The 25,392-nt window shown below is 37.2% G+C and overlaps 1 protein-coding gene across 7 annotated transcripts in view; it reads right to left on the bottom strand.

The window, feature by feature from the left end:
* The window catches only part of NCKAP5 (NCK associated protein 5), a 245,047-nt gene that overhangs the window by 92,680 nt on the left and 126,975 nt on the right, over window positions 1-25,392 (bottom strand). For all 7 annotated transcript variants that reach the window (XR_005105773.1, XR_005105772.1, XR_005105774.1 and 4 more), the window contains exons 6-7: window positions 6,761-6,829; window positions 600-638 (exon numbers count right to left, since the gene is read on the bottom strand). Coding sequence is in view for 4 of the 7 variants with exons in the window: in XM_037397642.1 (XP_037253539.1) it covers window positions 600-638; window positions 6,761-6,829 (108 nt within the window). In the remaining 3 variants the exon portion in view is untranslated. The remainder of the gene's footprint in view (window positions 1-599; window positions 639-6,760; window positions 6,830-25,392) is intronic.

Genomic DNA, 25,392 nt, shown 5'->3' with positions numbered 1-25,392 from the left:
CATGAATTTTGCCTGTGAAGTACTTCCCTTGCTTACCCAGGAGAATGGAGCAGGAGGACATCACAAAGCTTTTAAAGACAAAATACATGTTCTCTATTCCTGGTCCCCAACAACAGAGTAGCTGAATCCCCATTCTATGCATGGAGCCTTCTCTTCTACTCAGGGAAGCAGCACAAGCCCACACCAGGAGGTCTCTTCTTCCATTGAATGTGAGTGAGCGTGCCAGCTATTGATATGCACTGTAATTTATCTGTTTTATACTCCACAGGACTGGACTGTGGGAGTATCCCAGGGGATGGACAGGGAATGGAAAAATCACCATATGGACGAAAGATTTTCGTGTGCTATTGTCTCAGTATAGGTAAACAATAAAAATTGGATATAGGTCATATATGACCAAGTCTTAAAAGATGTAGTCTTATGGATTTTTATTCACTTGGATTACAAGAAATTTGACTTTGGGCCTGACGTGTGGCAGCCTTGGTAATTAAATGTGTGAACAGTCCAAAAAACCTTATACTACACAAGTATATATATCAAATGAACAATGAACATCTGCATGCTTTAAGTTACACCACAATACCCAAACCACAACTTACCTTTTGAGTAAGTAGAGCCTGAACAACCTGATTAGCTACCTGAAATAAATAAATAAAAGAGTTAAGGTATGTCATCATGTGTGTTTAAGCATAGCAATACCTTCTTTCACAGCTTTACAGTTCACTTCCCATCTACAACTATCAGCAATTCTAATATTTTCATTATTTACTAGTATTTTTTTAGATAATACCAGTAAGAATACATGAAATGCACGTTAATTGCTTTTGTACTAGTCCTCATCATAAACAAGCATGTCAATTGCAGTATGACATGACGGACATCTGATTAACTTCTGTCGCCTCTTCTTTGGACTTGGTGTGCATCAGCACGGATTGACTGCGTTCACTAGAGCTGATTTTTACCAGCCAAGGATGGAGTCCTGAATGTTTTCATGAAGTTTAATTGTTTCTTGATTCAATATTGACAAAATGGTACATCTACCATGACAGAAACCATAAACTGCCACAGAAAATTAAAGTACCTACTGTCATCAGAATGTGGTTGGAAGGCATTCACACCACACAGCATAATTGACTTGAATGAGATTACACACAATTGATTAGTAGAACTATATATTCAACTGGGAATTTTTGAAGTTACTTATTTTATACATCCTTTCTAATTTATACTTACCAGCAGGCATAGTGGCAGGGTAGGGGAAAAAGAAGGGATAGAAAGAGGGACTGAGATAAGATTTTCTGTTGATGATGTCTAACTTGTATGTTATGTTTCTAATGTAATTTAAAACTGTATATGCATATGTTATCACACTATGTGTTTGCCTATATTTTTGCTCTTGAATTTAGACAAAGCAACTAGAGATCTCATTGTGCAAAAGGAAAGAGTACTCATGAATTCTGGTTTGGTTTTGGATTTCAGAAATTACAGTAAAGCATATGCAGACATCACCAAATCTGCAATGATTCTTCTTACTCTTGGTGAATTAAAGAAAAAAGCCGACACCATTGATGTGAACTGAGTTGTGAGGGAAGAGTTGAAGCTAATTCATTTCTGTAAATAATTCAATTCTGTTAGATCCAAAAGTTACATTTGATTCATACTCTCATAAAATTGCCTAGTATCAATTCTTTCCTCTAAACTGGTCCCTAACTTAAGGCAGCCCGTGGAACAACAGCCCCATAAAATAGCTCTATACATGATTTAACAGAAGACACAGACTAATATTAGAACAGCAATAACCAAAAGAAGTAAATATGTTACAGTTTTGAAAAACTATGTGCCTTGCCCTATAGGCTTTCAGGATCTACAACTGACAGTGTTCCTTCTGGCACGTACTTTTAACATGTTTGCTCTACCTGAAAACTGAGCAAACCATACAGTACATTATTTTTTCAAATTTCTGACGTGGGGTTACTTTACCAAGGAGGAAGTAGAAGGTTATTTGAAGTTTGTACTAGTCACTCCCAACAGAACAGCTTAGAAAATTACTCCTATAGCTTTATATATTGCACAGAGGAGTGTAAATGGCATAAGCTTCCAAATGGGAAAAAACTGAATTTGCTGATGAATATGCAACAAGTTTACCAGTGTTCAGTGTATGAAGTTAGGTATCTAAATGAAAGTATCTGCCAGTGATCCATAGTTCCCACAGATCTCATTAAGACAGATATTTAACTAGTTTCTTTACAAAATGTGGTTATTTTATCCTAGTATATAGCAACTTGGAAAACTGTTGCTATTACCCCTCAAAGATTTTCAGGTCTGTATTCTTGGTTTTCAGCAGGAACAGAGGTAGGAGCCTTCAGTCATATGTTCTGCAGTTACTACAATTAATTTAACAGCCAATAAGTGCAATCAAATCCAAATTTCTGCATTTCAAATGAGGTTGCCATTCCACTCCTACGGCAGCACTAATGTCCAGATGGAAATAAACTGCTAAGCTAGCAGATGTACTTCATTTTTACTTACAGGTATGATGAGGCACCATGGATATGAATGAACAACATAAGCCAGACCTACAAAACTGACAGTCAGAGCGACCAAACGCTGAGGAAACAGACTGTTGAAGACAGAGGGACTGACTTCTAAAATGCAGAATATGAGAAATTCCCAGTAATATAAGGCAGAATTGTGGCTCAATCCCAGTAAAAAGCAGGCTGTAAAATGACTTGACTTGTGATTCATGCAGTTAATCAAGGTGAAAGGAACTTAACAGAAATGGCCAGTTCCTTAGTCTGCTATTACGTAGAAGATGACACTGCTTGCCTTCACACTGCCTGCCTTTCCTTTGAACTTAATAGCCAACATGTTTAAGTGAGGTTCCCTTTTGTGGATTGCAATAAAAGAGATAAAAATTCCAGCTTCAATTTTTCCTTACACAATTATGTTTACATATACATGTTGGTCTTAATAGAAAAGGTATAAAAGAATGAATCAAAGAAAAGAGACCCTAGCGTAACATCTATTATACCTTTTACAAGTATTGAGGTTTTACACAGCTGCCTTTACCTTATGATTTCATATGCACAAAGATATTGGAAGTGTACTAAAATGAAAAGTCTTGTATTTTATTCAAACCTTAAAAATAGAATGCCTTTTTAAGGTAAGTTTTTATTTTTGATTAATTCTTAAAACACCATCAAATATATAATCTACTCTGAGCTGTATCCCGTATGTAAGTATGGTGAAGCTTGACAGAAATCTCATTTGGCACAGTGATGTGAATAAACATGACATTACCACTTACCAATAAACTGACAGCTGAATTCTAGGACGGGAAACTAAGATTAAGCACGTTAACCTCAAACCCCAAGGGTACTAGAAGACAATCCTGGTTTTTGCTTTAAATTTTTCGGAGACAGAAAGATACATATATGGAGTATTTCTGAAATTAAATTTCTTATTTATCAAGTACTGGAACATTTCAACGACACCTTCTTCCAAATACTGTTCTAAAGTTGTTCACAGGTACACTTCAGAGATGAACAATTACTTTAAAAATCAGTGAATATTTATCAAAATTTATAAAGGACTCAGCTTGACCCCTATTCTTTTCAGATTTCATCTCTATGAACATTTGAGTTTCATTGGATTTTACCATGAAAATGATTAAAGAGCATGCATTTTTAAGTCATAGGTGCAAGCATTCATACAATATTAAATGTGGGTCATATATGAATGAAAATAATTAAGTAAAATAATTGATTAAAAAAACCAAAAAGAGAGAAAATAATGGCAGATCTGTTCATCTTCAAAACTCAGCTCTCGTTATCTTTTTGTCACACACAGACAGAAAAAGAATGCTGGTTCTTTTTATTTCCTTCCTATCAGCTTAATGGCCACCAACACCTCAGCAGAAAACAAACTATGCATAGCAAGTGTCCTTACACTGCTGTAGAGGCCTGAGGGACCATGCAGAGACACTATTGGTAGGGTGGCCAGATTAAATGATGTTTGAGTGCCCTGAGCAGTTTCCCTGTGCCCAGCAGAGAGAAGCTGCAATGTGAGGATGCTGAATGATGAGTGAAAGATGGCAGCATTCTTCCAATAGTTAACAAAAGATATTCCCAACCTTCGTTACCTCAAGGGCCTGTCAAGCATCCCAAACATGTGACTAGCCAGAATGGCTAGGTATTAGCTTTGGAGGTAAGCGTTCCTCGTGTATCAGCCCAGGAGAAGTTCCATACACTCATAACTACTTGGACCGCAGAGGCAAAATTAAAATAATGACTGTAGTAGGCACTCAAATTCTTTGATGACAGGCTTAGCTGGTTCAGGCTTGGGTATGATCACAGTCTTGTGTTCTCAGAAACATTTGTGTTCCTCCCTTTAAACCCATCAGGTCTCCTGGGAGGCAAAATGGAGCTGCAGCACAGACAGATACATAGCTGTAGTGGATACATCTGCTCCTAAAAACTGATGAAGTCCTGAAGGCTAAACTAGGAAAGGTCTCAAGAGATTTTCACCTCAAGAAGCAGGGTTGGTGTAAGATGAGTTATGAACAGACTTGAAGTCTTAAAGGAAAAAAAAAATTAAAGAGAAGACTTTGGGTTTTTTTCTCCCCATAAAAATATTTACGGAGAGCATTTTATTTGCTCAAGAACTCTCGTAAGAATCCCTGTTTGAAAAGGACTTTGTCACACACAACACATCTTCAGAAGACTGGTTGGAAATGAAGGTTCTCACAATCATTAATTGGGTTATTCACTAATTACATTTATGTCTCATCTCCTATTCTGTTCATTGTTACTAACTATAATGCAATAGGGTGAGAAAGTGCGATTTTTTGTGAAGCTCCACCAAAGGAATGTACTCAAGTGGGTGCTAACTTGGGACTCCTGCAAAACTTGCAATTACTAAACATGGTTTTGTTGTCTGAGTCACTGGCAACAACAACTCCACCTCAGCGATCAGAAAGGATTAAGTCCAAGTTTGTGTCAGCTAAAACAATGCTGGTTACAGTGCCGCTGCCAAAGTATTGTGGGGGCTGAAAGGGGAAGGAGGAGAAAAAAGTGTTACCAAGCCATGGGGAAGGACAAGAGAGGTCATAACACACAAAACAGAAGACAAAGAAGGAAGAAGATAAGCAAACAAAAAATAAAGCAGGGAAGCACAAAAGCACAGATGATGAGAAGCACTTTCTCCTGAAAAACTTGACACTGTGGGAGAAGGTGCATACAGCTGTGATAATACAGAAGAACTGACAACAGCCAATGTAATGTTGAAGATAATAAAGTTCAGAGCATAGTTTGATATAATTATTTGCTCTTTAAACTGCAACAGCCTGTAAAAAACACAACCTTGAATCAGAAATCCATCACTTTACTGCAAACACAATAAAAAGATACCTTCTATCCTTATAATCTGTATGGAGTATTTTGCTGGAATAGACAGTTACAGTGCTTTACTAATTTCCAGAAATAATTATGTAGGCCGATTTTGTCCTAGACAATCAGAAAATAATTTTAAGATAAGCTCTGTAAACTGAAGTTAGTAATTATATGATAATTTAATCCTTATCACCAAGATATCCAAATATAATTCAAGTGTGCACTGAATGCAGTGACTCAGGCCAATGCAGACCAAGGCTCTGCTGGTATCCCTGCCACAGAAAAGGCAGAGCATAACCTAGTGGGAAAGTGTATCTGCAAGCCTTTTACTTAAGGTCCCTGATAAAAATATGCTGTAGGGGCATAAGTGTGGATTTGCTGATGAAAATCTGCACTAAACCAGAGGCTTCTTGTACCAGAGCTGTATTACTCATGCCCATAACACTTCAGCAATTGGTGATAAAAAATTATAAAAGCTGGTATGAAGACATGAATTGCCACCTGGTATGTGTGGTTTGCACACTCATGCACGTTTTTCTCAAAGGAACAGCTTAGAAGCTGGTGTAGTTTTTGCTTTGGTTTGTTTACTTGCTAGGTAACTTCTTATGCTACTGCACATTCTTATTATGGAATGGGTAAATGATTACTACTAAGCAACTCTTCAAGCTACTAAATGTCTAAACTATTTTCAGTTCTTGTGTATGCTGAAGAGATTTATTTCAGGATAAATGGGAGGAACAAGTAAGCATCAGTATAAATATGGAGAAAATTGCATTCAGTAGGAGATACTAGACATTTCTGGAAAGGTAAGCATTGCTCGAGTGCTCAGACAGTAACTGATGGGTGAATTATATTGTAGCTGTAACTAGCAGGTCTGATCAGCAGCTGAGCTATGTAGTAGAAGTGAGCCAACAGCTAGAAAAAACACCCACAAAAAAAGCTGTGTATGTAACCCTAAGGAGGAGCTGAGAGACTAAATTCTCTGGTTATGGAATACATTGCATAGGAAAGCTGGGGGACTTTTGATGGAAGAAGCCACTGTGAACTGTGTTCCACTCTACAGAAAAGGAGGAGTACACAACACCTAATAGGTAAATTATCATCATCTTCTCCTAATCAAAGCAAACCAGTTCCAAATACTGGTCACAGGGATATCAACTTTTTGGTGAAGAGGTGTGGTCAAAACAGGATTTACAGCAGAGGTCATGGAGAACAGTATCTATGACTGCCAAACACATGTTCTTGGAATTAATTAGAATGAGGTAATACTAGGAAATTGCAGAACAATGTCAACCTTGGAGAGTGGGAGAGATTCATTCCTGTTATTTAATTATAGTACCAGGTAAGAACAACCTTTTTATCTACCTTACCTCATCAAGACATCTTTCATACTGTTCTCTCTGATTTTCATTTTCCAGAGCCAGCGCTGAATTCTCTGCCTACAGTAAAATAGAATAAATAAATAAATATGTAAATAAATCAAAGGGTAGCTTGTACTACATGACAATTCATAAAAATTCTCAGGGTGCTTACTTTGTGTACTTCTTCAAGATCCAGAATAAAAAGCACCATACAATTTACTTTGCTACAAGTTGGCATTTTGAGTAAAAACAGAAGCGACATTCATTTATGAGATTATTGACACCATGCATTAAAGCTTAAAACAATATCAAAGCAGATATTCCACATATGTCCACAAGCTCATTTTGTCAGGTGCAATAGAATTGGCAATGAAACATTATAAAAGATACTGGTACATTTTTTTCTTCCTCCTCCTTTTCTGATTAGAGTGCACTCGCTATCTGAGAAAGCCACTTAAGAAGCAGAGGCAGCTACTATCAAAAGGAAACAAAAGGCAATCTTATGTAAACTTTTAACTGTGGCAGTTCTTCATAAGCCTGGTTTCTGCAGTAAGTATCTCCGGGTGCACTGGTCATACTACAGCGAATTGGTGAATTACACCCTTTAACTGAATCAGATAAATTTATTAGCCTTTACTTAAAAAACAATTCCTATTATTTCAAGAGTGAGAGAGGTTTTTTACTACACCTAAATGCAATCTTAAAGTCAGAATTTTTTTCTCTCACATATTTCAGTTTAAATATGATAGCTTCCTGTATAGTAGTGCCTTTCATCTATCTTTAATTTCCATGACACTCATATTTTTGCATAGCAGAAACTTCAGAATGGCACAATTTGGTACGGAAATTACAGTAAATCAATGTATTTTCCCATATATTATGACTTGACTTTAGGAATTCTTACAGTATTGGAAAAGGAAAATCTCTAAAGTGTGCTGTATGGAGTTGCATCAGAGCAAGTTTCAAGTAGCTTTCTGTTAAAGCCTAAGAAACAAAACCAATGTATAAAAATCTGTGAGTTAAAACTGGCTCTAGAAACCTCTCTGCCTTCCATGCATCACCTCACATCATGTAACCATAACACCAAAATCAATGCATTCACATAATTACAACTGTTACACAATTTACAATACTTGCTTCACTTTAACCTTCTGTTAACCTATAAAAGTTAAACAAATGTTGTTTCAAAAGAATTGCGGTTATACAAAACAACAAGGGTCATAAATATAGTTATCATCTGTAATTTTAGAGAAAAAATTAATGTAATGTACTGTTTGGAAAGATGCACACTTTCCCCTTCCTTGTTAAGAAAAGTCAATGATTCAACAAAATTAAAATCCCCAAGTCCAATAATTTGATTCATTAACAATTTCAAATTCAGCTAAATCCTAAAAATAAGATTAGGAAGAAAAAGTAAACATATGTAATAACATCCCACACTGAAAGAGAGTAAAGAGTAAAAGGTGGTAAGAAACAAGAGTATATAGAGTTTACCTATTTACAAGTCTAAATAACTGTACGGAATCAGTGCTTTATCTTGAGGGTACAATCAAAGCCAGCAAAGGTGGGAAACTGCTCTGCATCATATTTTCACAATGTCATTTACCAGTGGATTCAACATATGGCTATAAAGTCTATGGGTGATCCTGCAGAGAGCACTGTGAGATGAGGAAGCAAATAGTACAGACGCAGAAGTAAGTAGCGAAGTAGAAGCAGAAGCTGCAAAACCGAAAGCAGCAGTAAGAAATCAGAGGCTGGAGGGTAAATAGTCCTCCTTACTGAAGAGGCTATCATGTACAGTTATCAGTTTGCTTCTACAGACACATTCTTGCAGATTGAATGATAAAAATAAAGAGATGATTGCTACATAAAAATGTATTTCTGAGTTAAAGATTTTCAGATGTTTTCTCTATGAGTATCACCCTAAAATGTCATCCAAAGTATTTTCTTCTTACTGTTTTAAAGCCATCATTAAAGGATTAGCCTGCACAGCTTGTAACTCATGCATGTTGGTAGACCTATTAGTTCAATTTTTTTAAATTTCATTTTCACTAACATAAAAATATATTGTATGATTTTATCCTAAGACAGTTTGGGCAGACTGCTCCCATATAGAGATGTCTAAAAGAACTACAACATATACTTGTTCTATACAAAATACTCAGAGAGCTCTCCATATTTCTCTTACTCTTTTTTTTTTTTTTTTTTTTGTTTTGAATGCTGTAAGGCTGTAAAATGGAAGCTAAATCTTCTTGGATCTGTTAGCTGAATCTCTGATTTCAGTGAGCTATTCCTTTACAAATAGGCTACCAAAATTAGGAAATCCGAACTCGACAGCATTATAAATACATGCTACATTTCCCCTCTTATCAAGCCACAGTGGAAACATCCGTATAATAAAACCCTTTTTCACACCACTGGCTTTGGAAGTGTAGTGAAAGGGCGTAATGCACAGAAGTCAAGCTTACACTGACTGCTTCTTGACTGCTGAGCAAATCATGCTTATTTATTTGGCATCTTTGTAATAAGGACTGGACTAGAAGGGAACACTTGACTGACTTTGCTTAAGATCCTGTGCCAGTTCCCACAACATGGGAAAACCAGTACTTGATATACTAAATCACTCTATATTGCAACTGAATACTTGATAATAATCCTCATTCTCCCAAAAGTATTCATTTGGAAAATTTGTAATAGCACTTGTGGTCTCAAAACCCTGCCTCCTAATCCAAACCTTTATTTCTTTAACAGGAACCACTGGGTTTTGATGTTATTGTTAAGACTGCTCAATTTTTGCTCAGAGGGATCTGCCTACCTCCAGTGTTGCATATTCTAGGCATCTTTTGCCAGTTAAGCAAAGTAGGTCTCCTTGGAGGAAACCACTATTACATTTAATTTTGATTTTTATTTTCAGGCCATACTTAAGACTAGGCTAAGATGCAATAAGAAGCCCACGCTTCACACAGCTTGAAAGCTACTGCACACTTGCAGGCACCCAGAGGCAGTGGTAGAGAAGTACTGACCCCTAATGCATTCACTTCTCCCATATATAACTTAGCAGGGGACTACACAGGAAAAAACCCTAGCTTACTGAGATCAGTACTCTCTTAGATATCACCTGATTTCTACAGTGATTTCTAGTTTTAGGTGTAGTCCTCTAGGAAATTATGTATATTTTATGTTACACATAGAAACAAACCATCTCTGTCCCTCAGCCTCACAAATGTGAAAAGTGATGCAGCCCAGCAAAGTGCTGCAGACAAGCGACATCCAACACTTGCTGCCAGCACCTACAGGCAAGCATGCTTTTTTTGGGGGGGGTCAGGCCTCCAAGCACAGTATCATTCAGCCAGCCAAAAGTGGCATAACTTAACACTAAATGCAACATTACATGTTGCTTTTGGATCATTATAGATGCAAGGATCCTAAAATGTCAAAACAGGGGTACTTCCTAGTTCCAATCTGGAGTCACTCCAAACATGGGAAATTTTAAAGATTTCAGTCATGACCTGGATAATGCTGAACAGCCTTCAATTGCTTAAATAAGAGATAACTTTGATCTGAATTGTGAGACTGAGTTTATGGAAAACCAATCTGAAAGTGAAAACTTTAGGCTACTTTATAAAATACAGAGGTTGCCTTGTATTGATGTCATTGCTAAGACACAGTCATTACGAGACTCTCTGATCTCTGATTTTAATCCCTTTCTCAGGATGGAAAACATAGCCCTAGTAATGATGAAAATTATCTTTAGGTCAGCTAAGAACTTTCTCTCTCCTTGATAGATGTTGAACACTGTATTTTCTCCTGTGAGGCAGTTGTTTGCACAGTTTCATTCAGGGCTAGTAACAGACAGGCTACACACCTGATGCACTGAACTCTAGTTCTCTTCCTACTGAAGTCTATAATAATCTGCCATTTATTTCCCATGACTGTATATGCAAGTGAGGTGCAATGAAATAAACTGTATTTGTTTCACAATACACAATGTTTCTTTAAAATTTCTTTGGGGCAAGAGAAGTAACTCATGCATGGGGCAAGGAAGGTTCACAAATATTTGTTCTTCATTATGCTATAGAAGAAACAAGGAGACAGAGCGCAGCATTAGCCTTTTTCATGTTTCTATAAATGTGTTATATACTGGATCTGTAAAGGCAGGCCAATTAATTACAGTTCTTAAAAAAGTTTCTAAAATGGTCATAATTAACACCAAAACACAGGAAGCATCCATTCAGGCAGTACAAGCACGTAAACTTTAAATTCTTGTGAAAATGCATCTTCACCTGAAGCTAAAATGCATCTCAAATATATCCTTACTGTGGTCATATTTACTTTTTTGGTAATGAACAACAAAATACACTAGATTTTTGTGTCATAGGAAAAAACCAAATGTAAGCCCCCCACCCTCTGCCCCAAAACAGAAGGAAATGTTGCCTCCCAAAAAGTATTCATTATCAGTAGGCTCCAAGCCAAAATGTGCTCTGCTCCTTCCCAGCTAACAGTCTTTTCCTGGGTTTACATGGTCAAAGCACGAGATAACCCACAAATCTCATAGTGTCAAATCTAAGACATTTTGGGGGGTTCAGTCCTCAACTAAAGTCACAGATCGTGACACCTTCCAGCTGAATAACAGCCCCAGACTACAAATAGCCACAATAAACGTACACTTAATAAATATATTCTCACATTGATACAGACATTTAGGATGATTTCTTCATTCTCTCCTCTTCATTTTTAACGAATTCCGAGAGGATTATTACAACATGTTAAGGATTGTCTACTAACTACACTCGGCTCAACATTTACCTGTGTTTGGTGGCAGGCACATTCTCATGTCTAAGAATATCATGAAACATCCACGTCTCCTCCAGATTTGCCTCTCTAAGTGGCACTTGAGAGGACAACTTCCACTTAACATCCTGTAAAAGCCATTTCTGTGTGCTTCTTTAAAGAGTGAACTGAAGTGCTTAAATCACATTGGAAAATAAGATTTGGATTTAAGGCCTTAGGGATATTTTTCAAAAAGTTTAAACTTTACCTCTCTGTGTCTTGATTTTTTAAGTCAAGAGAACAGAAAGAACAACATTTTGTTATCTAGCTAGCCTGTTCCAATGATTTATGAATTAGGACATACTTGGCATACCGGGGTCATTAAGTGAGGAATTATTTCATGTACCTATTAGGAAATCTTCCACAGACAATCCTCTACAGTTTTATAACTACAATGAAATGAATTAAACCACCAAATTTTCCACTAGAAGTCATGAATAAAAGAGAAGCACATAAAAGACATTCTTCCTTACGCAACCATTGTAGAGTTGAGACAAAAGAAAAGGATGGGAGGAAGAAGAGAGAAGAAAGCAGAGAGCAGTATGTATTTTGCGCTAAGGGAAAAAGCAGATCATAGAATCACAGAACAGTTTGGATTGGAAGGGACCTTTAAAGATCATCTAGTCCACCCCCCCTGCCATGGGCAGGAGACGGAGGTCTAAAGGTTGTACGTCAAGTTAGCAGCTCAACATGCGTTGAAGGTATCATCAATAAAGGTCAAGAGGAACAAAGTTATGACAGTGAACTTTAAAACCCCTGACAGAATGCTACAAACACTGGTTACCATGTACACTTCTTTGTTATTCATACTAAATCATTTGTCCATTTATAGAAAGCATTATTGATTTACACAGAGACTCATTTGTCATGCTCTGTGCAGTGTATTAATAGCCATCCAAGCACTTCAAATGTGCTCAGCAATTTTTTCCTGCTCTCAGCCTCTAATTTTATATATTTTTGTGGTCAGAGCTTCATACAGCACACATGAGAGGTCAAAACCTAGGTCAACGCCTGTTACTGGTAAAGTAGGAGGTAATGTTGTTGCAATCTTTACTTAGGTCCTTATAGCAATTTTCTGGTAAGCTGCTGTTCTAGGAATAGTTTACCACTTGAACTGCCTCATCTTTGGTCACCGGAAACTCTTTGTATTATTCTGTCCATGTTACATAGAAAATCTGTCCTTTGAAAGACTAACTCAACAAATTGTCAGAGAATGGTTAACAACTTAGTTATGCTGGTTAGAAGTGCTGAAAATTACATTTGTGTTTTTAAATCAACCTAAGTTTAGCAACAAAGGCCTTAATTTAATTCTAGCACTATAAAAGCATTTCCACCGGCCACTTCCCACTGCCTTTTATATTGCTGTAGACAGCTGTTTGCTAGGAGTAAAATGGGAGCTGCACCTCATGACCTGCCTGTCAACATTTGGACGCTTCCACATTCTGCTTTATACTTTCCACAACAGAGCACCACTGGAGCAACCATGGAGCATCTTCCTACTGAACTGCAGCCCATCTGCTACAGCTCTGCTCCCTGGCCCCCTATCCCCAGCACAGTAACTGAGACTGGAGCATGCTAGCTACTGATGAAATAAGCAGTGAATTTAGCAGACCAATACTTAATGAAATATTACTGTATGCTTTCTCAAATGTCCTAGTCTTAACTAGCTCTTCAGGTTCATGGAGATGGGAGGAAAAAAACCCAAAAAGGACAAATTAGTGATATGATGGCAGCCACCCTTCTCACCCTGGCTTCAGAACACATAGCCCCTTAGCCTTCTCAGCTGCATCATTTTCCATTTTTTTTTTTTTTAGTATGATAAAATAGCCTATTCTCTTTAGCCAAACTTAAAACATTTAACACATTTTATCTGAAACACTCAGCCACTGTTCAACTCACATTCAGGTATAAGATGTCATGAAAGGAACACATATGTGATGTTAAATAATAAAATACAGAACCATACAAGAGTTAATTATAATTCTGTCTACAAAAAGGCCACATTAAAACTTACTGGGCAGTACTGGTAGGGATCATTTTTGCAATTCAAAATTTCAATAATGCATTTCTTAATTCTTTACTGACACAAAAACCCAGTGACATTAGAACAAGCCACGGATTGATCTCAAAAGCAGTCTCTCTCACAGGCCGTACTATGCTACAGCTGTGCTACCAATAAAATGGATTTGTAGCCTCAGGGAGCTAGTATAACCTTCTTCTAATGTACACTGGAAATAAGAAGATATTTATTCAACATCAGAAAGCTAACCACTTAGGGTTACATAAAAACTTGGGTTTAAATGTTCCTAACAAAAAGCAGCCCAAGGTCTGCTGCATATGATGTTTTACCAATTATTGATGAGCTGATTCATGTCTTTAAACATTAATTTACACTGGAAACTATGTAACAGCTTTAAAAAATACGGATTCCATGGTGCCAGAGATAAGAAAACAGAACTTGCTCATTTAGCTGCAGATCTGCAGCAGATCGCAGGGAGGGACTCCCAGTCAGGGTCCCATACAGGGCTCATAATCACAGACCTCTTCTCCTGTCTGTCAAGTGTTTCCCAGTTCCCACGAGAAGAAACAACGGGTGTTTGACCTAAATGATGAAGCCTGCTTTTTGAAAGAAGGGGATAACTAGAATTTAATCCTTCAAATCTACTTACGTTGGATAAACATATGAACTTCAGGAGTTGAATCAAACAAATCAAAACCAAATGAGATTCATACACTGCTGATGAGACCATGTTCTAAAATCAACTACAAGTAAACCTCATATTCCTGGTAATTCCTCTGTGAAATACCTTTATTATGATTTTTGTTATTTTTCAGAATTTGAGGCTGGACGTTTTTAACTGGTTCAAATAAGGTATTATTTGTCTTTTTTATTTTGCTTCACTCTAAAGTAGTTAAGAATGAGGAGCCTTTAAAACCTTCAATATTTTCCCTTCTAACACCACAGATGTCTGGAATTGACATTTTAAAAAGAAGGTTAGGAACAGATCTAGCAAAACAGACTGCATTATAAGCCCAGGCTTATCTTTGAGCAAATAAATATCTAGACTACTAACAGATGTATCAATAATAGCTTTGTATGGTTACCTGCATGCAAATTGTAGAAAGAAAACAGCAAATTCTACCATTATTTACAGAGACTATAATAGACTTAGAATATATCCACAGGTAAAGCACAGTCAATTCAGGCCTTAGAACAAACAGGTTAAAATTTTGAAGGATGCCTCTTTTTTCCCCCCTAAATTCTTCTAAATGCCAACATATAAAATGTTTTTTGAGGACGAGGAATGAAAGAGATCTAAACAAGCAGAGACAGGCACCATAAAGCCGTGTAAATTTCCCGAAGTTAAAGACATACATAGCACACATGATGGTCTATATCAGGGGTCCTCAAACTACAGCCCACGGGCCAGATATGGCCCCCCAGGGTCCTCAAAACCCCGCCAGGGGTTGGGGGGGGAAACCAAGCAGCCGCAGATGACTGCCTGCCCCTTCATCCGCGCGCTGGCCCCCTGTTTAAAAAGTTTGAGGCCCCCTGGTCTTATATAATGCATATACACTTGAAAAAGCATGGAAGTACAAACATGGAAAACCAGAAGTCCCAGCAAGAGTCTTATTTTTTTATCACTCATCCTCTGAATAAAGTACTGAGCTGTGTGCCTCAGTGTGACACACTGCTCTGCACAGAGACCGAGGCACTCACCCTCCGTAAGCAATACTCCCAGGCTGCCTGAACAGAAGCTACCACTATTAATGACGGGTAAAATGACAGACAAGAGAAAGCCTCGGCACCCAGAGTCAGGCAGACCCATGAAGCTGTGTGACAACAAGCCTGTCATACAAAAACACTGGCTTGGGCAGTCAGGAAGAAGAAATGCTGAATCTCGTTCACCTTTCCCCAAACCACTACTGTTCCAACAGAACAGGGCCTCTCCCTGAAGCGTGCCCTGGCACCATGTCACAGGCCACTATGCCATCACACAAAGGTAAGATATAAGACTGAATTTTTATGCAAGGCACAGTGTCAGCATGTCATGAAATTTGTTTATTTTCTGATTTTCCAATATTTACAACTCAGTGATCCTTCCCCTTGCAAACTGTGAACCACAGGCAGCTGTTCCATCTCGTTCTTTTTTTTCCTCCTCATTTGAAGCGATTTGTTCCCTTATGGAACTGTTCTCCCTTAAAAAGTGACAGCATTTCACTCTGACATACTTACTGTGCTTCCCCATGTAATATTAACAGGCAGTTATTTCCTCTATCAAAGAACTAAAAATAAAATCCCTTGTCCATGAAAAAAGAATGAGATCCTGAAATTCTAAGTGAAACTAAGATTCTTAGAATTAAGGCAGGCAGATAAAGGCAGGCGATGTGGACCTGATTAATCTTCAAAGGCATTTATGTGTAATATCAACTTGTATTTAACACATACACAAATGTCTTTGCATTGAAAACTCTTCTATGAATTATTCATACCACATTTGGTCAGTTGCATTTGTTTCAATTTTTCTTGCAAAAAGACAAAACTCTTCAGGGAAAGTTCTAATTCTTTTAAATACCAATTCTTTGAAAGTAGTAAAAGCTAGTTGAAAACCATTGACTACCTATACATTCAATGCTGAAGCTCAATAAAAAATTTTCAGTGTAGCCATTTATAAAGAAAATATTTGCTTTGATTTGAAAGGAAACATTTTGCAGAAGATTTCGATCAAATTTAAAAATGACATTGAAACCAGCACAAGTATTTCCAGGGTTCTGGGTCCTTCTGAAATAATACAAATGAGAACCAATTTTTAAAAGCACTTGCCTGATAAAAAACCAGCTTTTTTGTTTGTTTTGGTTTGTTTTTTTTTAAACCCAGATCTTGAGGGGAACTCGTACTTTCAGGGCAGTTTATCAAGCATTAAGAAAGGAACTTTAGAATTTACTTGAAATTAATTATCCTACAAACCTTTGCAATTTTGATTATGAGGTTATTGACACAGTGACAGTTTTCTACTTTCTGTGATTCCATTATCCATACCTTCCTGAGTAGCATACTCAGCTTCAAGATTAATCTAATGTGGAGTTTGAAAAGTATAGGACATTTCAGATCCATGTATGAAAACTGATCTCTGGGTAACGTTATTCCAACGAAACCCATTTCTTATTTTTTTTCACTTGTCTAGCTGAGACGTTCATAGTAAATACAAGCAATGCTACTAGCGATTCATGGTGCTGGGAAGCGCATATGGAAAATAAGCCCAGGAGACAGTTTGTCTTTACAGGACACACCTCAATATTTAAGTAATGGAATAAGCCACAAAGGCCTTACGCTTTTTTTCTTCAAAAGCTCAAATTCAAGAATTTACATTCCTTTTAGCAAATTTAATTTACCTTTTCAAATTTTGGCAGGTCACGCTAAAATATTCAGTTCAGGAATAGAATGTAATTGCAGAATTTAACTAATTTTAAAAAACGTGACTTTTTTCTTTAAAAACTGAGATTAATTAAAAATGATACTTGATGGAATTAAGTAGACAGCTTTGAAACTGAGTACCACGAAGGCAAGGATTACACATATGTATATAGAGGATTCTTTTTTTTTTGATTTCTAGAAATTCTTTCTATCAAGAGCAGCTCTTTTCCTTTAAAGCGGCTTTTATGTATTTTTTCTGATATCAATGGAATAAACATGAAATATAATTTCATAGATCAATGCAAAAAAATGGCCCTAATGCCATAACTGGTACTCCTAGGTTGCTCCATGCACCTGAACTGAAGAGCTGTTATTAAATGATAGCAAACAGTTCAAATTTGGAGCTAAATTTGGCACTATCTTCAAGGAACACCAACACCAACCTCCTACCCACTCACCTACTCCTCTCCCCCAGAAAACTAAGCAACTGAATGTGCTTGGGATTGATGATACAAAGAGAATATTCAAAACTTTAATGCATTCCCGCTTTTTTCCCCATATGTCTTTTAATGTATAATCAACAGCGCTATTAATTGTCTCCCACAACCAGTTATTTTGGCTGTCAATGGAAGGTGAAACAACAGGTGTTTTGCTCTGTCTTCAGAGAAAGTGGATACTGAATTTTCATCAAGAAATATTTTTTTCCCCAATTATTTATCCTAAGTTTCTTCATTTGGTCCAAACAAAAATAATTATGATATAAAGTGATTTAAACTGACAGCCTGGAAAACACCGATCCCATATGCTTAAACGCCATGTTCACCAGCTGTGTGATGGGAAAGTCCTATCAGTTCCCTGTAATCCAATGATTATTTAAGTGGGCAAATATAATTCCTTCCCTCCAAAGAAACATGTATGACTTTTTATTAAATGGAAAAAAAATATACAAGTGGTTTTCCCTTTGAGAAATATCCCTTGAGCTAATTTTTATTTGAGAAAAAGAATAACTTTTCTTTGCTGTACTATGCAACAGATTTAAAGCACTACACGATGTTATAATTGATATGTCACAAAATATTTTTAAACATAATAAAATATAAAATACATTATTTTCCTTCTCCTTTGATGAATCATTTTATTTTATCACTTTAAAGACTTGGAGTTAAAAGGTTTCCACCACAAAAAGCTATTAATGCCAACTGTTTCACAATTCATAACGTAAATTTATAACAAGTTTCTCTGTTTTTAACTACACGAGAGCACTGAGTTATTTCTGAAGGCAACATTTCCTGCAATTTCACTTTCTTCATCAGAAGTCACCCATAAGTCAACTGCCCCAGGTATTTAAAAATGAACTGCTTTTGATGGCTTCAGTTATTTCTCTCCCTTCCAGCTAAGGAGTTGCAAAGCAAAGTGAAGCAGAACAGGTATCGGTGCACTGTATTACGACTACAATCAAATGCCATATAACGTGCAGCAATTGTTTTGTAGCCAATAGCTAAGTTCTGATAACCGAATCACAAAATGATTGTTCATTTCCTGCTAACTGAAATAAAACTCTATTTGCAAACGTCACCTTGCTTCTCCTGAAAGCTTTGAACATTTTTCTCTTTTGTTTTTATAGGCACAGTAAGTAGCAAACAATGTCCCTCACTCCACACGGCAATACACGGTAGGTTGATTTCTGCACTGACATTGGTTAAATTAAAGTTCTGATTCATTTAGTTTTTGATCTTTTAGATAGGAATAGTGAATTTGCAGAGTAATTGTATTTTGCTCAAAAGAATAACAATCCAGACCCTAAATTCCGCTCTTTTAAAAGCCTCAACAGTTTGGAGTTGCATCTTTTTCCTGCCCTACAGACTGTTCGTTTCAGAGAAGATGGATGTAGAGGGATGAGGAACCCTTCAGAAACTGTCTGATACTGTGGCAGTACCTGAACATTGTCCTAACTAGTCATATGAAATTTCTCCTATTGTGCTGGCTGACATCCGGTGCATCTACATTGGCTTTTTGGCTTGGATGAGCAGTGATTTTTCTGATCGTCACACTGACCAGGCTACAATTCACACCGCAATGTGGCCTTGGAACCAATGAACTGGGTTTCTTTTATGTGAAATTGGAAGAGGAACTCCAACTGCTGCTGGACTTCACTAGAGCTCAGCCAAAGTAAACTCTCCAAAATGTATACAATACAGCTTTCAGCTCCTTAGCCCAAACAGCTTGGCTCTGAGGATCTGCTCATGTTATGCTGCACTGCTTGCTAAGGCAGACATACAACAGGCTATCTTCAGATGCTCAATAAATAGTGATAGACCTAAGAAAGTCAGCTGCCAGAACATGAATGTAACCCAAAACAGCTAAGTAAAAGACAGGCCTGCTGGAAAGGCTTTTTCCTACATACAAAAGATGTGGCAGAGGTGATTTTTTACCTGGGTAATTTTACAGCTTTGTACTTTACGAAAATAGAAAATATGAAACAGTACAGAAATATATACATAAAAGCCAGATACACGGGAAACAAATTCTATTTTAATTATACACTATTAAGTGTTACCGTGCAATACTAAATACTTTCCAATTATTTACTTAACCTTGATCTTCAGCATATAAAATTTATCTCAGATTTTGTTCTTTGTACTTACATTTGTTGGTAAACTACATCTCTAGGAGGTCCAAGAAAAGCCCTAGACTACACACTTCGGGACAATGTAGCAAACTGTAGACCTTGTTAAAAAAACAAGCTTTGGATGACATTAACAGTCTTACATGGAACACACATTAAGTCAAAGCTGATGGGATTCAGTGGTGCTCCAGTAAGAAGCTCAGGCACAAAAAGCACAGCAACAGCAGCGGCAGCCCAACAGCCCAGCTCTGATCTACATGAGCCAAATACACATCACACATAAGTAAGCACAACTCAAATGCAACCATCAGAACTGCACCCACATTGCCATGTCCAAATTTGATAGCCAAATACACTAACGCTAGTATAAAATATCTTATGCCAAGCTGCTGTTCAGGAGCAGTATCAGTGATTAATTGATTGGTCTGAAGGGAAAATGCAGAGAAAAGAACAAAAATAAATCAATGTATGAAATACTATGCAGTGTTATATATACCTAGGATCAAACACATTACTGCTCTGTCAGTCTGGCCTGCAATTTGGAAATACTCCTGTCTGGCAGAGGTCACTAGTAGGGCAAATCAGTTGCTCAAAAACATGAGAACTTTTCCTCTCTTATTTTTATTCAGTTTCTCTGTGAAATACATGGTTTTTCCTAATACTAGCAAGTTCTTTTTTACAATGAAATAAGAATACCTGGTTTTACCCATCTAATTGGGCAACATTTTGAATAAGTTACCCTGGAATCACTGCAAAGGACAAAATACTTGATAAAAAGAGTACAAAGACAACCACCACTGGAATGGAAAAAAAAAATCTGCTACACCAAGAGGAGCCAAGAGGAAGGCACAAGCTGTTTCCTTAGCAGTGAAGTTATGCCAAGACACCACCAAGCAGTTCTGTAAAGAGCTGCTAAAGCTGGCCCAGGTTGCTAATGCACTGTTCTATTGGAGCCAATACCCTGGTTTTCAAAAAAGGTTATTTAGTTCAAATGAAAACTTTGCCATGCAGCTACTCTGCTTCTGTTACATGATCTTGCATGGCAGGCACTATATAAAAAGACTGTATTGTTTATAAAGCTTGTAACATGGCCTTTTTCTCTGTTTCACTCATCCTACCTTAATCAAATGAATGTATGTATGTACAGAACAGCTATCTCTGCACAGCACTGGGGAGACGCTACGATGGCTAACAAAGTTTTTGTGATGATACAGATCAGTTTAAGGTTACAGAAAGAACATTTATTGCTTATTTAAGAAAAAGAATATTACAACTGTCATTACTGGTAACTGCAGTTAAACTATAATGACACCAAATGCAATATAGGACTGAAGGAAATTATCAAGAAAGTGGCAGCAGGTGTTTCTCTGGCACATGCCTAAGGCCTGAAGAAGCAAATCCCATAAGGTTTAAAAGAATAAAAAGGAGCTATTAGAAGGCAAGAGAAACTTTAGCTGTTTCGGCTACATGACCTCTTCACAGTAAAGCTTGTCTCTGCTCACTTCCAGCTTGCCCAAAATTGTTAAGAGAAATGCTAACTGAGCATTTCAGTGGAAGACATGCATTACAACAAAAGAAGATTTTAGCTCCTTTTGTCTAAACACACAACAGCCTCACATAACGCGCAACCCTCAGACCCATTTCTTCAGCTGAACTGAAACTGTTGCTGCAATAACTTTACAGAGGACTTCGTCTAGCAAAGTAACCAATTCATAAGTACTCTTATTCTTACAGTTTACCAAAAGCTTAATGACAAACCTAGGTCTTACTTGCTTCCTATTTTTAGAGAACTTTTTCCTGAAGAACTTACACATTAGAGACCCAGAGCATTTAACGTCAGGATTATTCTGGAGGAAAAGGCCACTTGACTGATTAAAGACAACAAGGAAAACTGCAGGCTTATTAAATGGAAACAGCTGTAATTCCTAATTTAGCATTTATCTTCTAAATAATTTCAAAGTCTTGTTCTCATATGAGTACATACTAACCAGAAGAGAAACAGGAAAATGCATGAATCACAAAGATGAATGAGCACTGGTACGACATGTGATGGAAGGCCAGCAATTATCACAGGTATTCCTGTGGGAAGGGAAGAAACTCTACCCTCTAGATGGCATTATGTGCCCGTATATCCCAGATACAATGGGAGAGCCCTGCTAGGCAATCTAATAATTTTTTCACCCACATAGGAAACATGGGCACATACGTCAAAAAGATCAGATGGCAGTTCTTGGTCTCAATGGGAAGCTGACAGCTGCACACTACTAAACAGGTTATCCTGGGGCAGAGACCCTATCTTAGCTCTTTGATATGGGAAGCAGAGGAAAGGTGCTCAGCCTAATAGAAAAAAGAATGGAGGATCTCCCTGATCACATACGGAGAAAGGCAACTTAGAACTTGCAGGGATAGGCAATATGTGAAAACATATAATGAAAAAACAAACCCCTTCTTCTACTTGGCATTTAATAGCATGGCCTATCTTAACCAGACAAATAGACATTAAAACATGCATGCATGCCTATAGGTATACATGTCCAGACATACAAGGTTATATTGTACCCATGTATAGCTGTTTTGGTGATAGACTGAAATTAAACGACTAGTTAGTAAGTAACCAGTTACCTACAGAACCATCGGTAAAAATCAGTGACATGTAATGGACCAAAGTCAGACTATTCCGCATTTGATTTATCTATTCTCTTTATATATTAATAAGTAACCTTAAAATCTGTGCTAGTCACCATGACAGATTAAGCAGACTTAAAAATAATCGTTTGAATATTTTCTGCTGTGGACTATTAAACTGGCTGCCTAATAAAGTCAGTGAATATTGAATTTCAAGAGTATGTTAATCATATAGATTTCACATGTGTCATTAAACATACGGCCAACACAGAAGCCAAGACCCTTATATGCTAGAAGTCAGCACAGATCCAGTAATTCTAGTAGTATGAGTGTAACTATACGTGTCCAGAATCCCAGCTATAACCTCCAATTCTCTATTTCTATAAGTCGAAAACAAAAAGGAAATCACTATCAAATAAAGAAAAAGCACATCACCATGCAGACCTCATTACTGTTTCATTGTTTTCTAAGGCCAGTAAAGAGAAATGAAAAGTGATAAATTATTTTGCTCTGTAAGAGTTGTAAGGGATTCAGCTCTAACAGCTGAGGTAAATTAATTGGGATTTCCTATGCAGCCACTGGAGAATGTCCACAGAATACTGGGATTTTCTTAATAGTGTTAGTTTGACATGAACTGCAGCTATTTATTCAGTTTATGAACTATACAACTGTCATTACTGTCAGCCAAATTGCATGCATTAGTATGTAAATTAGAAATATAAGGCATGATTCTAAAATCTCTGTCACACCGAATCCTTCCTCTGAAAGAAGTGCCACTGTGAGCAATAAGGTGGCTCACAGAAAGTGCTTGTTTAGAACTGGTCTTGGAGTGCATACCTGATAGAAACTATTTAAAAAAACTACTGAGTCTCACTCTCTGAAATGATAGATGTGTTGGGATAAACACAGTCACCTAGATCTATAACATGGCGCTGGAAAATCTAATTTCATTCAGCAGGGAGAGTGCACTTCCAATTGTACCACATGCCTGATTGCTAAAAAAGGTAAGTTACATTATCTACTGATTACGTGCAAAAAGGCACTATACATGGCTAGAAGGGCACTGGAAAACTATCATTATTTAAATTATAAAAGTCAGACTGAGAGATCAGATTCCTTCACTGCAACCTAGCAAGGACTCTGCAGAACGTGGTTAACATTTATTTCAATAGAGAAAATCTGACAGGTTTAATAAAACCAAGATGATTTTCCTTGACTTCTATGACTTACCTTTTCTTCACTGACTACACCTATTTCTCAGACCTTCTGGCACCAAATCATTATTCTTGTAGCCATATTCAATACTTTGAACTATTTAAAAAATGTTTGTTATGTCAGCCAAGTAACTACCACAGAGCTTTCTCTGTGGTACATAACTGTAAGAAAAGCGCTACTGTACTGGAATTTGGAAGATCACAGAAAAAACTGAGTTTACAGTCTGCTTTTACAATGATTATATACACTTACATTTGCTTGTGCTAAAATAAACATTAAATGCTTACCTATGTTCTCCTTATTTTATTGTAAAAATTTCAGAGCTCAATATAATATCTTGAGTTTCCAATAGTTTACCTGTAATTTTCACAACTGTGTGCACTAAAACTCAGGCAAAAAAATCAACACTACGGGTAAACGGAAGGATCTTCTAAACCGTATCCTGAATAAAATACTAATTTGAATTTAAAATTGCGTATTAAAAATGTTTCTTCCACCTGGAAGATGTTGGATTCACTGTCCTGGAAAAGGATATTTTTTGTAATTCTACCTTGAGAAGGTACAAATCAGGAACAGCATGTTACTCACTCTGCCCTTCCAACGTGCCTTGTACCTCACTTGGATAGACTGATGTGTGTGATAAAAGCACTGAAATACCTGATGTTAGAAAGCTAGTAACTTTTATTAAAACCTAAACTGACTGCATAAGCAGCGTAGAGTAGAAAAATTCTGATACGCAGCAATATTTCCTTTATACAAGTAGCTGATGGGGTATGACACAATGTCATACTTAAAACAATTAAACACAATTTTAAAATTTAATACAATAGGAACACCAGTCAGAGCATATTCTGTTAAGCACTTCACTGAACTAGCAGATTTCAACAGATTACTGCTTTGTGGGTATCTCACAGTAGATAGCAGAGTCAATCAAAGTTTTTACTTTTTCAACATGTGGCAAAAACTCAGAAGCTCTGCATATTGTGACCCAAAACATTTAACTTCTGAACCACTACTGTGGTGCTTCATAGGACATGCAATTCAATGTTCTTCTTTTTCCCCTAGACTTAGTTAGAAAAGAAAACAATACCATCTGTTACTCAAGACTATAATTCCCAGGAGGCACCATGTTTGATTTTAGAAACTTAAGTATTTTAAGCTTTCCTTGAACTGAATGTTCAGAAAAATGCAGATATGCATGGCCTCCTCTATGTCTCTTCCACCAGTCATGGAGGCAATGACTTAATGTACAGACTTGTTGATATTAAGCACTCTCTCACTTCAGAAGATGGAACTGTTCGGTGGAACAGTGGATCGGCAGTCTCTAATGATAGCAGCAAATGGTTACAGCAATGAAAAACAGCAAATCTGAACAACTCTTCCTACATCCTGTGGGCAGAGCTATTTTCAACATCCATGTGTAAATTCATATCCCTACTAGATCATCTTGATTTTTACATGCCAAAAAAGAAACTGCCATGAATTTCTACTGGCTTAGGAAAAAAAGTGTAAAAGTAGAGAGAAGAAAAGAAAGTCCTTTTAGTTCCTCAGTATTTTACATGTCTGCAGGAAGTACATTCTCTTCTCTTAATTACTCCTCATATACTAACTGAAGTTAACACTCTGCCCAGAAGAGGTTTCTATTAGTCTTCATCTTCTCTATGAAGACATTATTTTTATTAACATCCCAACTGATAAGGCGCATCGACAACTGAAAGCTATTCAGTCTCTGTGCCAACTATGAGGAATGCAGCTGCATGCACTCATGGGCAGCACGTAGGATGGATGAAAAAGCCACAGTGGAAGACCTGAACATCATGAGGGCAGGAACTGGCAGGAGGGAGGGTACAAACAACTGGGGAGGTGCATTTAAAGACTGCAGCAGGAGTGGGTAAAGACAGATGGCAAAAAGGAAAGCACCCCAGAGCA

The sequence above is a fragment of the Falco rusticolus genome, chromosome 8 (genome assembly GCF_015220075.1).
Source record: "Falco rusticolus isolate bFalRus1 chromosome 8, bFalRus1.pri, whole genome shotgun sequence".
NCBI lineage: Eukaryota > Metazoa > Chordata > Aves > Falconiformes > Falconidae > Falco > Falco rusticolus.
This window is presented reverse-complemented; position numbering and strand designations above follow the sequence as displayed.